This window comes from Centruroides sculpturatus, unplaced genomic scaffold (assembly GCF_000671375.1).
Source record: "Centruroides sculpturatus isolate CEXI.00-Female unplaced genomic scaffold, Cexi_2.0 scaffold1357, whole genome shotgun sequence".
Taxonomy (NCBI): domain Eukaryota; kingdom Metazoa; phylum Arthropoda; class Arachnida; order Scorpiones; family Buthidae; genus Centruroides; species Centruroides sculpturatus.
The window spans coordinates 76,213-91,859 of record NW_019385868.1 but is presented as its reverse complement, the minus strand read 5'-3'; the positions used below and the strand labels follow the sequence as shown (position 1 = coordinate 91,859).

Sequence of the window (15,647 nt, the reverse complement as noted above, 5' to 3'; positions counted from 1 at the left end):
GTAAATAATGATTTTCTTATACGAATGTTGCTACAATTTTTTCGCTACGTTATAGGAATTGTCGTTATAGGAACGCACGTTATAGTAGGGTCGACTGTATGTTAAAATAAATTATAGGAAGTAACAACTAATTTAGGTCGTTGCCCTGACAAAATGTACATTTTTTGATAGTTTTATTGACCATTGTAAATACAGTAGACCCCTATAACTCGGGTTCCTATAATGCGGATTCCTATAATGCGGATTTCTATAACGCGGCGAAAAAATTGTGACAGTATTCGTATAAAGACGCTAAAAGGGATTCGTAAAACGCGGTAAAACGTCATCGCGGACTCGTGTTGCGACAGGATTGGTCGAATCTGGACCAATAGTAGATGAGCAGCCGAACTACTTACACGCTACGGAGAGAGTTTAGGCGAGTAAGTTGAGTTTACTATTGTCTGTACAGTATGTAAATTAGGTACCGTAAGTCTAATACAGCACTGTAATTTTATACATTTCTTGTGAAAGAAACATTTCTTATTCAACGGCCATTAAAATTATTTCTATTAATGATGTCTTCAAAGTTCAACGAATTTTTCGCAGAAAAATAACTTATCAGAATACGCGGCCGCCGTTTGGTGCGTTGCTCCGCGACGAAAACTAGCTTAAGCAATGGCGACGTCGAACGGTGCACACTCGGTAATTAATTCTACAATTTTTTGTTTATATCATAGTTTATACGAATTATTCCCAAAATGATATACGTATTTTGAAAATGTTGAGTCGAATTAGTCTAGAATCGATTAATTTTATGGAAGAAAACCTTTCAAACAGACGTAGTCCGTAAACTTCACACACGTCGGGCTGTGATTCCTACAAAATCGGATTCATAAAGAACGGAACGTATCTACCGTCTTATAGGGGGATCTACTGTATATTATATTATTTTTGAATCAAATTAAGAAAAACTATAATATAGTTTTTCTTAATTTGATTCAAAAATAAATATAAAATACCAACTTATAAGTTTACTTGATGTATAAGTTGATGCTCAAATGCACGTTATGCTACAACTGAAATACAGATATGGCATATGGCATTTCATCAATTATACATCAAAAATTTTTCATACTTAATCAGTTGACTTATACAAGGTGGTATCAGAAAGTTCTTGGACTGTAGCTATCATGACTTTACCATTCAACCAAACTGCATGTACTGATGAAGGTCGTCACTTCCAAATCTGGAGTGAATAAGCTGAACAGCATCAGAGAGTAGACATGCATTCAATCATTACATGTGGTTTTGTGTAGTAGTGTGAGGACCAGTCTGCAATTGTGACGATGTCTGTCATATTTGAGCAACGTGCATTCATCAAATTTTGCATCAAGCTTTACCATTGAGACTGTCAACATGCTTTAGCAGGCTTACAGCAACCATTCATTATGCTGAACACAGGTTTTTGAGTGGCATGTGCATTTCAAACCCTGTTCATTGTTTTTTCAACATTAAGGGCCTTGTTCACCAAAAATTTGTTCCTCCCAGTGAGATGGTCAATTCTGATTTTTACTGTGATGTTTTGAAGCACTTGAGAGAAGTTGTGTGACAAAAATATAAGAACTGTGGCAATTGGCTATTGCATCATGAAAACATGCAAATTCATATCTTGTTGAAGACAACAGATTTTAGCAGAAAACAAGATGGTGGTTTTCCCATATCCTCTGTAATCACCTAACTTAGTCCCTGTGACTTTGCCTTGTTCTCCAAAATTAAATTGAGGCTAAAACGGTCTGTTTTAACACCTTTGACAAATCTCAGGCAGTAATGACAGTTTCAGGAAGTAGATGTCTGTGGTGACTGAGTTGTGGAAAAGTTGCTGAGATTGCTGTATATGCTCCCAAGGGGACTACTTTTAAAGGGATAGCAGTCAAATTTGAATAAGATAACCCTGTAACTTTTTATAGGGCTAGTCTGGGAACTTTCAGATACCACTTCTTATGATACAATGTACAGAATACAATATTATGTTAAAATTATAATTTTTTTTTTTTTAATTATATATAAGTTTCTGTAATATTTATAATATTTTTAATGAGTAAAAAGTTTACAGTGAAACCTGGGTTTAGAGCAGGCAATTGACTTAGGATATATGCACACTGATGTAGCAAAAATGGCTTTATTTAAAACATTTTTGACCAAACATGCTTAAAACTGTTTTTTCAATGGTTTGCATAAGCTCTGTTGTGCATTTTTTTAACAAATCAAAAAACATGATAAATCAGAATTAAATATTTTGAGAAAATGTTTGGTCTAAGGATGTTTTTGTTTGATCAGTACACATTAAATTGTTTTAGTATATAGCAAAATGTTTTATATAAAGAGCATTTTTACCCAAGGGAAGTTGCTCATCAACATATATGATTATAAAGTTTAAATATGCTTAAATCTATTGGATGTGCAAACATTTTCTTGTGCATATGCACTTGAAGCTGACTAGATACTTTCCACATGTAGCTCACATTTGTGTGTGTAGTTGATTATAATAAACTAAACTATGAAAATAGATGTAGAGAAGTTAATTTTTTTAATTGAAGAAAAACTTTTATGTGATTCTTCCTGACAGCTGCATCCATTGCTATATAAGAATTGCACACACTTTTTCATTGTTGGAAGAAATCATGGTATTGAAGTACTATGTTGAAAATGCAAAAGTTAATCACTGCAAATGCATGAAAAAGAGTGTAGCAAGATGTGCTGGTATAAAAACATTTTTGCTGCATGAATATGTATCCATCCTTGGCATCATCATCATCATCATCATATATTTTATTTGGCACAAAATATTGCTACGTGGTTCTGCATTGGCAGACAAAATGTGTCATACTGGCCTAACAATAGAACCATGGGTGAATGGGACTTGTTCAAGCAGTTTAAGAAATATATGGACTAGTGCTGGTTCCTATGAATATAAAGAGTCAAAATTTCCAGAGATGCCCTATTGGCATCTCTGGAAATTTTGTGATAGTTCTATTCAGCAGTGAATGGGACTACTAACGTATTTTTATCTTGATTATGTGGACACTGCTTCCAGTAAATAGTAGATAAAAATTTACAAACTATCTATTCTCTAAAACTTCTATTAAGCAAATACTGTAATAGCTAAAATCTTAAAATTATTTCTATAGCTGGAAATATTCTAAAAGTGAACTCACACTAACCCTGCATACTTTTCCAGCATTAAAACCATTGTAATATGTAAACTGCAAATATTTTTGGCTATTTGTAGGAGCCAGAATCAGGCTTCTATTCAAGATTTTTCATTAGAAGCCTAACTTTTCTGGTTTTCAGAACATTTTTCAAATCCTTAGAATTATATATGCTTATGTTCCTTACATAATTTAAATTGTAACATTCGTCATTCAATTTCCAAATCCATTCTTTTAACCTGACAATGGTTGCTCAAGGCAATTGAAAAAACATTCATTTTCCTTCCATGTTTTTTTCCTGCGAGAATTTATACTTTTCATTCATTCTGTGTTTAATACTTATATACACTTACAACTACTGAGAGAATATATTCAATTGTATAAAATTAGAAGCAAATAGTTCTAGGAAACTAATTTATATGCATCAGTTGGTTTCCTAGAGATGCAGGCAGACACCTGTTAAGATGTCTCAAGGAGATCTGAGATTGTATTTGGACAGATTGAAAAACAAGAAGGTTTCCATAGACAGTCTGTCTTGGATATGTCTAATCCTATCCCTCACCACATAGTAATTATCATTATAGTAATTAAATTTTACTGTATTGCATATTTACAATTACTATACTATCATGATACAAATCCTTAGGATTTGAAAAACTTTCCATAACCAGAAAAGTTTGGCCTGCAATTAATATTACACTCTCAATTATATTTAAGTTTATTTATTAAAAATCTTTTTAACAAAGTGGGAATCTTCTATTTAAAAAACTAACCATTTGTGTCAAAACCATCTGGTTAAAGAAAATGCAATTTGCCTGCAATGCAAAATCTTCAATAGACGTCTGATGCTGGCCCCTAAACTGAAAACATTTGTACTTTGTACATTACAAAAATTTTAGTGCTGGAAGAGTATGTGAGGTTTGTGTCAGTTCCTCTTTTCTTTTAACAACACAATAAATTATGTTTCTCATGAATAACATTTTAAAAACATCAGGTTTATCTTTGATGCATCATTTCACAGGCTTTCTTTGTGTCCTTAAACATGTCAAACAAGGTTGTTTTAGTTCCAATTTTTAGACAGTACTGACACTATGTGTAAATATTAGTAGACTAATACCAGTATTTCATCTTGCATAATGGATAAAAAGAATTAAGAAATTCTAAAAAATTTTGAAAGCAAAAATAATAATAGAAACAAGTGAATCAGATCAATAATATATTGGAAAATTTTATCAGATATCCTGCCTAAAAGATCTGGAAAGCATAATTGGTAACATCAACTGACTGGTTGGAATGAGTTTGTCTGGAGTCCCACTCTCAAACAGAGCTTTTTTTTCTAAGTTTTTCTAAATTAATTCAGACACGTGCTATTACAATTAATGAAAAATTAGGTGTTCTTTTGTATACAAGAATTACTAACTCCCTTAAAAATGAATACAAAAAAATTAGGACAATAAAATAAATGACTATGCAAATCTGTATAGTTTAATTTAAGCATTGCATTGCTCTATGACAATGATTCTCAACCTTTCTGAGACCGTGGAACACCATTCATATATTTTTTATTACACAGAGTATTAGTATCAATACATTCAAAAATTGATAAGCAATTCCATGTTTACTATTCTCAGGAAACAATGAAGTAATAAACTAATAATCTTTAATATATTGAATAAAATAAAAACATGGAATTGTCTACAAATATAGCAATGGGAATAAATTTGAATAAAAACTTCAAATCTTTTCTTTCGTGGAACACTTGAGATAGGTTTGCAGAACACTGGTTAAGAACCACTGCTCTATGAATATAAACTCAAACTTTGATATAGCATCTTCCAAAGAACCAACGAATGTTTATGAACGAATTTTCTCCATATATAATTAATAGAGAACATTTCAATACCTGTAAATTGCTAAATTTATGAATTTGCATCAATTGGCGATAGCAAATGACACTGCTATCACCAAATCACATGATCTTCAAAGTCTAACCTGCTTGTACATCTCATTGATACATATACTTATTGTTATTTCACAATTTAATGTTTCTTAGATTTACTTCTATCTACTAGATTTAATTTCAGAGATAAACAAATATTGGCACTATATCAAAGTTTGTGTATAGATGTTAATAGGTTAAGATAATTTTATATTAATAATTATTAACAAAAGTTAAAATCAATAATTACTATCATTATAAAAGTCCTTAAATATATTGTATAGTAGACCTCCTGCTTTCATGACTAATTGATTCCTGGAAAATTGCTATTGAGCAAGCTATCAAAAATTAAAGTTATATGCTTGAAATTCAGTTTAAACTATATAAAAGCATACTAAGATTAAAAACAATCATTTCATAAATCATAAAATATCATGGTATAAAAATTAATACTAACTGCAAAAGAAGTCATAAAGTATGGGTCAATTGTAACTAGATATAACTAATGAAATTTTTAATGTTTAAAATGACTATTTTATATAATCAATGCAGTTTTTGATTATTAATAAGTAAATAAAATTTACTTATTAATCAAATAATCAAAAACTGTAAAAAGTAAGATATTTTTTTAAAAATTCTTATGAGTAAGCATAAAATTACTTGAGAGAATGAATCATACAGTAACACAACTAAGATGGAAACAGGCTTTTGTTAGTTTTTGAATATATGCATTTTGGACATGTCCCTCATTAGTCCTCTTTTAAATTTTAAAGCTATCTTGTTGATATAAATTACATATATGTTATAGATAATTGTGACAACTGAATATAATAAAATACCTGTATTTTATAAAAGTGGATTATGGTAAAATTCCATTAAAACAATAAAAATAAATAATTGATACAAAGTTTTATATTCTGTAAATTATAAATGGAGTATAATAAAATGCAATTAAAACTGTAAAATTAAAGACTGTTGGTAAAAAAAAAGGAATAAAACTCATTTAAAGTGTTAAAAAGTGGTATAACAATCACTATATGACAAACATCTAAACATTAGATGAATGTAACAGTATAATATAGAAAAAACTGAAGGGTTGCTGGAAAATTTAAAAGAATGATGAGGGACATGTCAGAAATGAACATCCTCAGAACCAAACAAAAGTTTGTTTCCATCTTAGTTGTGTTCTTATATGATGTGTTCTCTCAAGCAATTTTATGCTTACTCATAAGAATTACAAGAGCAAAAGGAAATCCAGTACGAAAGTTTACAAAAAGTCCAGTACAACTTTATTTATTTAAAATATTTATATAATACAGTAATAAAACTGAAAAAAAATGTATGCAACATTGGCCCATCTTAATTACACAAACTCATACTGTATTTTTGTGGAATGATTGGCATGCTGCATGAAAATGAGGATACCAGTATGCCTGTTAAACTGTAACTACAATATAAAATTAATCAGATATAACAGAACTAGTTATTAACTAAACGTTAAAAAAAGAATTCTTCCGAGTACAATAAAATAACAACACTGTAATTTGACTGACTTACAATAAAAAAGAGAGTTTTGGTTTACAAGTCAATAAAATAATTAACAAAGTATTGACGTTAGTAATAGTAGTAGTTAGTCAATGTGGGCTACACTGACCATCTATCCTGACCTTAAAAATTACACCTTCCTCTCAAAATTTCATACAAAGTTGATGTTAATCATGTTAGTCCATATAAGCTAAGATAATTTATGGCAAGTGTCTTAAATTTAATATGTTTATTTTTGTAATTTTGAATTAAATAACAATAAAAATACACATAAAAAAAGGACTTTTGGAATTCCATGAGTATGTTATGTCGTTAGAATGAAGACAAAACAAATAAATTAAACATATAATCATAGTTTTTGATGTAATTCTGACCGTTTCAGTTTTAGATATAAACTTGTTTTTTTTTTTAATATGCCTTCTAGAAAGGGATGTATAACCTCACTTAAACTGGCATGCTAGCATTTCTCCGGGATAAACCAGCATGTCTGTTTTTAACATATGAAAATATCTATTTTATGGTTTCCCTGGATATATTAGCATGCTGGTCATTCCACAAAAATATGGTAATAAAAACTGATGATAAAGTGTAACAAAAATAAACTTACAAAAGAGGTAAGCAAATAAATTCCCAAGATGATAATAAAGAAATTAATACTGTTCTAACTGGACTAATTGTTAAACCAAATCCTAATATTGGTGCAGGAGCAGTAGTTGATAATGGTTGGGAACATATTACATGCTCAACAATACTTTCTTGATGTTCTAGTTGAGGAAGAAAATTTTCAGCATCATCTATAACAAACATTAAAGATTTATCTGCTTTAACACATATTATATATATATATATACATACATATATTTAAATAAATGCAATAATGATTTCTAACTCTAATGTAGTAACTACAGCTATTACAAACTACAGTTAAAAATTAAAATTATATGACTTTTTAAAATTTAAATATAAACAACATTATAATCTTTTAACATTTATACAATTGTAAAATTAACAATTGTTTATATCTAAATGCTTAAAACAATAAGTTAATTTACTGAATGGACCAACATCTGTGCAGTAAATAATTTAATACAATTGATCTAATGTAATGTAATTTATCCCTTCTAACTTAATATTTTTACCATTTTTGAAAGCTCACTGTAATGCTGTCTAAGTTTTCCACTTGTTATCTCTAAATGGCTATATATGTGGCACAAATTAAACTTTGACTACTATTGACATATTATATACTAGTACAGGTAACCCCCGTATAACACGGTACTTCTATAGCACGGATTCACTCTAACACGGTTCGAGAATTGGTACCATCCCCCATATAACACGGTACTTTTATAGCACGGATTCACTCTGACACGGTTCAAGAAATGGGTAAAACCCTCGTACAACATGAAATGTAATAAATTTTTACATACTTAAGTACTAATAGTTCACGAAAATTATTATTTTCGTGAACTATTAGTACTTAAGTATGTAAATTTTCTCTTCTCGCCTTCTGTCGATACACGTGGTCCTTCTCGAAACTTGTTTCAATGTTGCCAGATCGCGACGCTTCTGCTTCTGATGTTGCCGAATGTTTTTCCCTTATTCCATACTTGCTTTATTCTTCATAAGTGCTTAGCACCATATAAGGAAATTTATAAAGACCTTTTAACTAGAAGCAAGCAATCTAAAATTACATACATTTTGCAAAAGGTAAAGCATGGATCTGAAGATAATGCAGAAAAATGCTCAGAGGATAAGGATAACTTGCCAAAAAGAAAACGCTCTCGGTTAATTAATAGTGTTTTTAGTGATGACGAAGAAAACATTGTTTAATTTATATTAATATGTATCACTTAAGAAAATTTTAATAAAGATATTTATCTTAATTATGAAAATATAGTAGCATGCTTTTTAATTTTTGGAACCTAACCCTCCTTTTCATACTAGTTCTTTGTTTCGCATAACACGGATTCGCATAACACGGCAATTTTTTGGAACGTAACTACCGTTATGGGGGTTATACAGGGTTACCTGTATATAGATGTTCATTTTAACATATATTCAGATACAAAGAGATCTTTTCAGTATTGCATGAATATATGCATATGTATAATATCATATGCATATACTCATGCATACTGAAAAGATCCAATGCATGTTTACAGTATAATAAATTCATTTATTCAAAAAAGAAAAGGGATAGATAGTTTTCAACGTTGTTCAAAACAACATATTAAGGCCATCTCAATTCACTGGCGGAAAGATTCTATGACAAGGGAATGGAAAAGCTCATCCACAGATATGACAAATTCCTCAGCCTTCATGGTGATTATGTCGAAAAGTAACCATGTTTGTACCTAACTTTTGGTAATAAATTCATTTTGTTATTTACACTTGTCTTTGTTTTACGGATCATTGGAGCTTGAAAAAAAACAGCCCACATACTTTATGGAGAAACAAGACAAAATACATAAGAAGCAGCATATAAATTCAATGAGTGCTTTCCAGCTGCAACAACAGCATATACAATGATTCTAAACTTATGGTACTTGATGCAAACAGATAGCATAGTCAAAGGTCATGATTCTGATCTGTCTTTGTGATGTCAAACTTTTGGTATACTTCCATGCATATCCAGATATAAGCAAGCATATGTAAAGCAGCAAGATAATATGAATTGCAGTAGTCACAAATACATCAAATTTTGTTACCATGACATGCATGCATTCAACAGCTATCTACAACTAGCAAAACATGCAGCAGATGTAGCATAGCAATTTGAATGGTGCAACATAATGTTAAATATACATCATGACAAACAATAATTACTCCAGCACATTTTGTAAACTAATGAGGTATTTTTTCAGGAATAGTTTGTTTAACTGCCACAATATGCAAAATAATGAGCAAATATGCTCTATAATGTATACAAAATGTGTGACACCAGATATATTTTACACTAAACATCTGATATAGCAGGGATGGCCAACACGTAGACCGTGGTCGACCGATTGACCACAAAGTTTTTGAAAGTAGCCCGCAAAGCTAAAGTTGAACAATTTGCTTTCACTTAAATTAATGTTTAAAAATCTTAATTTGATAATTTATTCTTACAATAATAGACTGTCTGTGCAACGTACCCATACTGTTTGTATTTATCCCGATGAACAATGCCCTTGAATGTTAACGCATGCGCATAAAAAATCCTAAAATTGTTTGCCCATATTCATAGTTGCCCACAGACTATATTTTACCAAAAAAGTAGCCCCTAAAGGATAAAAGTCTGGCCACACCTGTGATATGGCATCTGGAGTGAGCAGGTTCTTAGTCTTACATTCATTGCCAGCATAATCTTTAATGACCACTATCTTAAATTAATTAATATCCTACACATGATGGACAAATCGTTTGTTTAAGCATTAAAACAACTATGGCAATTTGGTACCAGCACAACGATGCACCAGCTCATTTCTGGACAAATGTGAATCAGTTACTCACAAAGCAATTTGATGATCAATGGATAGGACAATGCAGTCCTGTACCATGTCCATACCATGTTCTCTAAACTTAACCCTGCTGAATTTTTTCCTATCAGGTCATTCAAAAATATAAGTTCACAATGTGTACTGAGCAGCACCACATGATGTTGGAGATATAGAAGTGAATATGGAAAGTTTTTAAGATGGTAACACTACGTTACCTATAATGCCACTATCAACCATTTTCATCTTTGTATTGTTGCTACAGTGTCATTTTGAGCATTTACAACAAAATAAATGAACTGATTTCGTATTAATATATGCAATGTTGGTTTTATCCTTTACAGCCAGAGACTTTTTGTATATTATGCTAAATATTTTTAAAATTACGAGGACTATTTTTTAAATAAGGTCCGTTTATGAATGAGAGTGAGAATGACATGCGATTTCGGTAGTGCGTATGTACATCTGCACCGAGCATGCTTTGCATGCGTTTTGACACCATCTGCAGCCGTATCGTCTGTCTGTGTGCTGAGCTGTAAAAGTTTATAATGTTTAAGAAAATTGAGTCACTTGCTGACTGTGAGATATAATCTGTTATTCGATTCTTGAGTGCAAGAAACTTGGCAGCAGTGGAAATTCACCTCAGATTTGTAATGTTTATGTTGATAATGATATGACACAGTAAAGATCGAAAGTGGGTGAGAATGTTCAAGAACCGGCAGGTTAATGTGCATGATGAGCCATGCCCTGGCCGACCTCTGACTTCTGAAGATTTGGTTTGTGATGTGAATAACAAAATTCGAGAGGACTGATGATTCACATTTTCAATGTTATCAATTGAATTTCCACAGGCTTCAACATCAGTTTTGTATACCATTGTTTCAGAGAAACTGAATTATCAAAAACTGTGTTCGGTGGGTTCCAAGACTGCTTTCTGATGATCACAAAACAAAAATATTGGACAGTGCTTTATCGTTTTTGACTCAATACGATCAGGAAGGAGATGAATTGTTGGACTACATCATTACAGGAAATAAGACTTGGTTGTCTCACATGACTCCTGAGTCCAAACCGACAGTCAATGGAATGGCGACACACATCTTTGCCAACTAACGGCAAGCAGTCCATTTCAGCACGAAAAATCGTAGCAAATGTCTTTTGGAACAGGAAAAAAATTTTGTTAGTGGATTTTATGCTGAGAGGCACAACAATCAATTCTGATGCATATTGTGTGACCTTAAGAAAATTGCGGCATGCCATACAAAACAAGCGCCGTGGTCTACTGTCTTCCGGTGTGATGTTGCTCCATGACAATACAAGGTCACATGTTTCTAAATGTTTCACAAGGTCTAATCAGTTCTTTTGGATGGGAACAACTGGATCATCCATTTTACAGTCCAGACCTTCCACCCAGTGATTTTCACTTGTTTCGATACTTAAAGGAGTTTTTTGGTGATTAATGGTTCAACAACAAAGAAGAAGTGAAAACTACAGTCATGGATCAGGCTTTTTCACAGGCAGCAGATTTCTTTGAAGTCGGAATTCAAAAAATTGTTGATCGGTATGACAAATGTTTGAACAAAAATGGAAATTATATAGGAAAGTAGATAAAAGTATGTAGAATATTAAAAAAATATATTTTAATAATATTTACAGTACAGTTGTCCCTCTATAGTCCGACGTTTTTTAATCTGACATGCTCAGTAGTCCGATGCACCTCCCGTCAAGGTACCCGTCCCCGTTACGTGTCTGCTTGCACAGAAGCATGTCGCGATGTGAATCTCCCCATCCAATTNAAAAAAGAAAAATTAATGCTCACACAGTTTAAGTACAGTCGACCCCCGTATAAGATCATTGATTATTCCGTTTTATATGAATTCCATGTTGTACGAGTCACTTAGATTTTACAAATACGTGTACCGGGCTGTGAACGGCTCACGTATTTGTAAAATTTAAGTGACTCGTACAACATGGAATTCATATAAAACGGAATAATCAATGATCTTATAGGGGGGTCGACTGTATTTATCATCAAAAAGACATCAACACTAATAAATTTCAAGGAGTATACTATCAAACTGAACATAAAACACAGTACTACTACTAGTAGTAGTTATATATTTTATGTTTGATTTGTCAGTGTTGTTATTAAGAAAATTTTGGTGTTGGATCTGATGATGAGACATAAATAGCCTTTTGAAACCATTTACCAATCAAATAATAAAATAATTTCTTAAAATTTATTAACATTGATGTCTTTTTTGATGATAAAAATGGAGTCACCTGTCAAAGAATTAATACCAATATACAATCAAACTTCCATGTTACGAACTTCTATATAGCAAATTTCTCCATATAACAAATTTTTGCATACATATATTTTTGATTAAAATAGCAGTTATTTCAATTCAAAAATATATGTAAAATTGCTTCTAAATAACAAATTTAAATTTGAATATCGTCATTAGTCTCAAACCTTTGCCCTCATAGCCACTTTTCCTGTTAAGGAAAGAGGTGGAAGTCACTTGGTGCTAAATCAGGGCTATATGCTAAGCGTTTAAAGGTGGTGAAGATTTCCACCCAGCTTAAAACTTTTTAATGTATGAAAACCGCCACCTCTTTCCTGAACTGAAAACATGGCTAGCAGGGCAGAGGTTTGACTAATGACAATCTTCAAAACAACGTTGTTAAGGCCATCTCAATTCACTGGTGGAAACATTTTATGACAAGGGGATGGAAAAGCTTGTCCATGAGCAGGTTCTTAGTCTTACATTCATTGCCAGCATAATCTTTAATGACCACTATCTTAAATTAATTAATATCCTACACATGATGGACAAATCGTTTGTTTAAGCATTAAAACAACTATGGCAATTTGGTACCAGCACAACGATGCACCAGCTCATTTCTGGACAAATGTGAATCAGTTACTCACAAAGCAATTTGATGATCAATGGATAGGACAATGCAGTCCTGTACCATGTCCATACCATGTTCTCTAAACTTAACCCTGCTGAATTTTTTCCTATCAGGTCATTCAAAAATATAAGTTCACAATGTGTACTGAGCAGCACCACATGATGTTGGAGATATAGAAGTGAATATGGAAAGTTTTTAAGATGGTAACACTACGTTACCTATAATGCCACTATCAACCATTTTCATCTTTGTATTGTTGCTACAGTGTCATTTTGAGCATTTACAACAAAATAAATGAACTGATTTCGTATTAATATATGCAATGTTGGTTTTATCCTTTACAGCCAGAGACTTTTTGTATATTATGCTAAATATTTTTAAAATTACGAGGACTATTTTTTAAATAAGGTCCGTTTATGAATGAGAGTGAGAATGACATGCGATTTCGGTAGTGCGTATGTACATCTGCACCGAGCATGCTTTGCATGCGTTTTGACACCATCTGCAGCCGTATCGTCTGTCTGTGTGCTGAGCTGTAAAAGTTTATAATGTTTAAGAAAATTGAGTCACTTGCTGACTGTGAGATATAATCTGTTATTCGATTCTTGAGTGCAAGAAACTTGGCAGCAGTGGAAATTCACCTCAGATTTGTAATGTTTATGTTGATAATGATATGACACAGTAAAGATCGAAAGTGGGTGAGAATGTTCAAGAACCGGCAGGTTAATGTGCATGATGAGCCATGCCCTGGCCGACCTCTGACTTCTGAAGATTTGGTTTATGATGTGAATAACAAAATTCGAGAGGACTGATGATTCACATTTTCAATGNGCCCTTTTTTTTTACATGAGAACGGATTAATCATTTTTACATTACTTCTTATGGGAAACGTTGGTTTGGTATACGTCCTATTTGGTATAAGTCCAAACATCAGGAACAGAGTAAGGTCGTATACCGAGGTTCCACTGTATGTTTTTAACTGAATAATTAGACACTTTTAAGATTTTGGAATATTTAATATAAATTCAAATTGAAACCATATAATGTATAACATAAAATGATAAAAAATAATATAAATCTTTAAAAGAATTATAAAGTGAAAGAAGTTGTTAGTATAATTATTTTTTTCATTACGTTAAAAATATATAACACCTAACTGTTCTATATTTTTTCAAGAAGTATAAATAGCAGTATTTCAACAAAAGCTGAACAGTGAATTTAATAAAATATGCTTTTATGTACAGTGAAATTGTTTATATGTGTCATGTTTATACATTGTTTTATGATGTTCTTAAAACATTTCATTCCTTTCAATTGTAAAATATTTTCATTTATATGTCTAAATTCATTATGAAATTTCATTTATATGTTGTACCCTTTTTAATACAGCTAATAGCTATTGCAATATTCTGTTAGAAAACACATTCAGAATTTCTTGAACACATTATCTGCTACATTCTTATATTGCTTACTTTAAATATCTGGAATTACATAGCATAAAACTGATCCAACCAAGTTTATTCTCTCTACACTTGGTAGTTTATTAGTTAACAAGTATAAAAAGTGATCAGACTACAAAGTCTCGTGTTTGTAGTTTCCTGTAAGAGCAAAAAACTCCACAAACAATGTTCATTTACCAATATAAATTTATTTCAGGAATTATTCCAATCCAAATTACTAATATACAATTTTTAATGTTCTGAATGAATTTTCTATAATTAGAAAAAATGTTCGTAGATGGCAGATACTTCAGTCTTGAATAGGCAAAAACAATTTGTAATTTATTGCAGTATATGAGTTGTGTACTTGATCAGTGATCACTGAAACTTCAAAAGAAGGTATACAATAAAAAGAATTACTGTTTTATAATATAAAATAAAGTGTAGACATTAAACTATTTATTAAAAGTTTATAACATTATGGGTTTGTCATAAAAACTCATCGTTACAAACTTTTAATGAATTGTACTACTAGTAATGCTATCTTTGCATAAATTTTGATTATGTCTTTTGATTTATATCTTTTTGGTCCAGTTCCATTAGAAACATGTAAATGGTTCTTCACTGTATGTTAATGGTTAATTTTTTCAACCAACAACTATAAAATAAATTCATTGTTCATAATACTGAATGCTATTCAAAAATATTTCAAAAGCATTTACATTTTTATTATTTTATAGAAATTTGATATTTAATTAATAAAAATTAAAACTTACCAACTTCAGCAAACTGCTCCAATTTTTGAATTAAAGGTAGAGCAATTCCATGAATTCCAGCAATATGAGTACAATAATATCTTACATTTGAACTGAAATCTGAAAAGGAAATCTTCTTAAATATTTTTATCTAAATTTAATGATTCTTCTTAAAATTATTTACATAAAATAAACATAAACAGTTAAAATAACCTAGTTCTATTATTGCGTCACAAAAAATTTCCTATTTAAATTTATTACCGTAAATCATTGAATTATAAGCAGTTTAATTAAATAATATAATGATTAGAATTGCTAGAAACGTCAGCAAGTTTTACATATCATTTACAGTAGAATAGTAATTGTAATATCAATAAAAC

At 31.1% G+C, this 15,647-nt stretch overlaps 1 protein-coding gene across 1 annotated transcript in view; it reads right to left on the bottom strand.

Annotated features, from left to right (window-relative positions):
* The window catches only part of LOC111642627 (nuclear pore complex protein Nup88-like), a 91,797-nt gene that overhangs the window by 18,355 nt on the left and 57,795 nt on the right, over window positions 1-15,647 (bottom strand). Inside the window, exons 6-7 of the mRNA XM_023388998.1 lie at window positions 15,289-15,387; window positions 7,280-7,466 (exon numbers count right to left, since the gene is read on the bottom strand). Of these exons, the coding sequence (XP_023244766.1) occupies window positions 7,280-7,466; window positions 15,289-15,387 (286 nt within the window). The remainder of the gene's footprint in view (window positions 1-7,279; window positions 7,467-15,288; window positions 15,388-15,647) is intronic.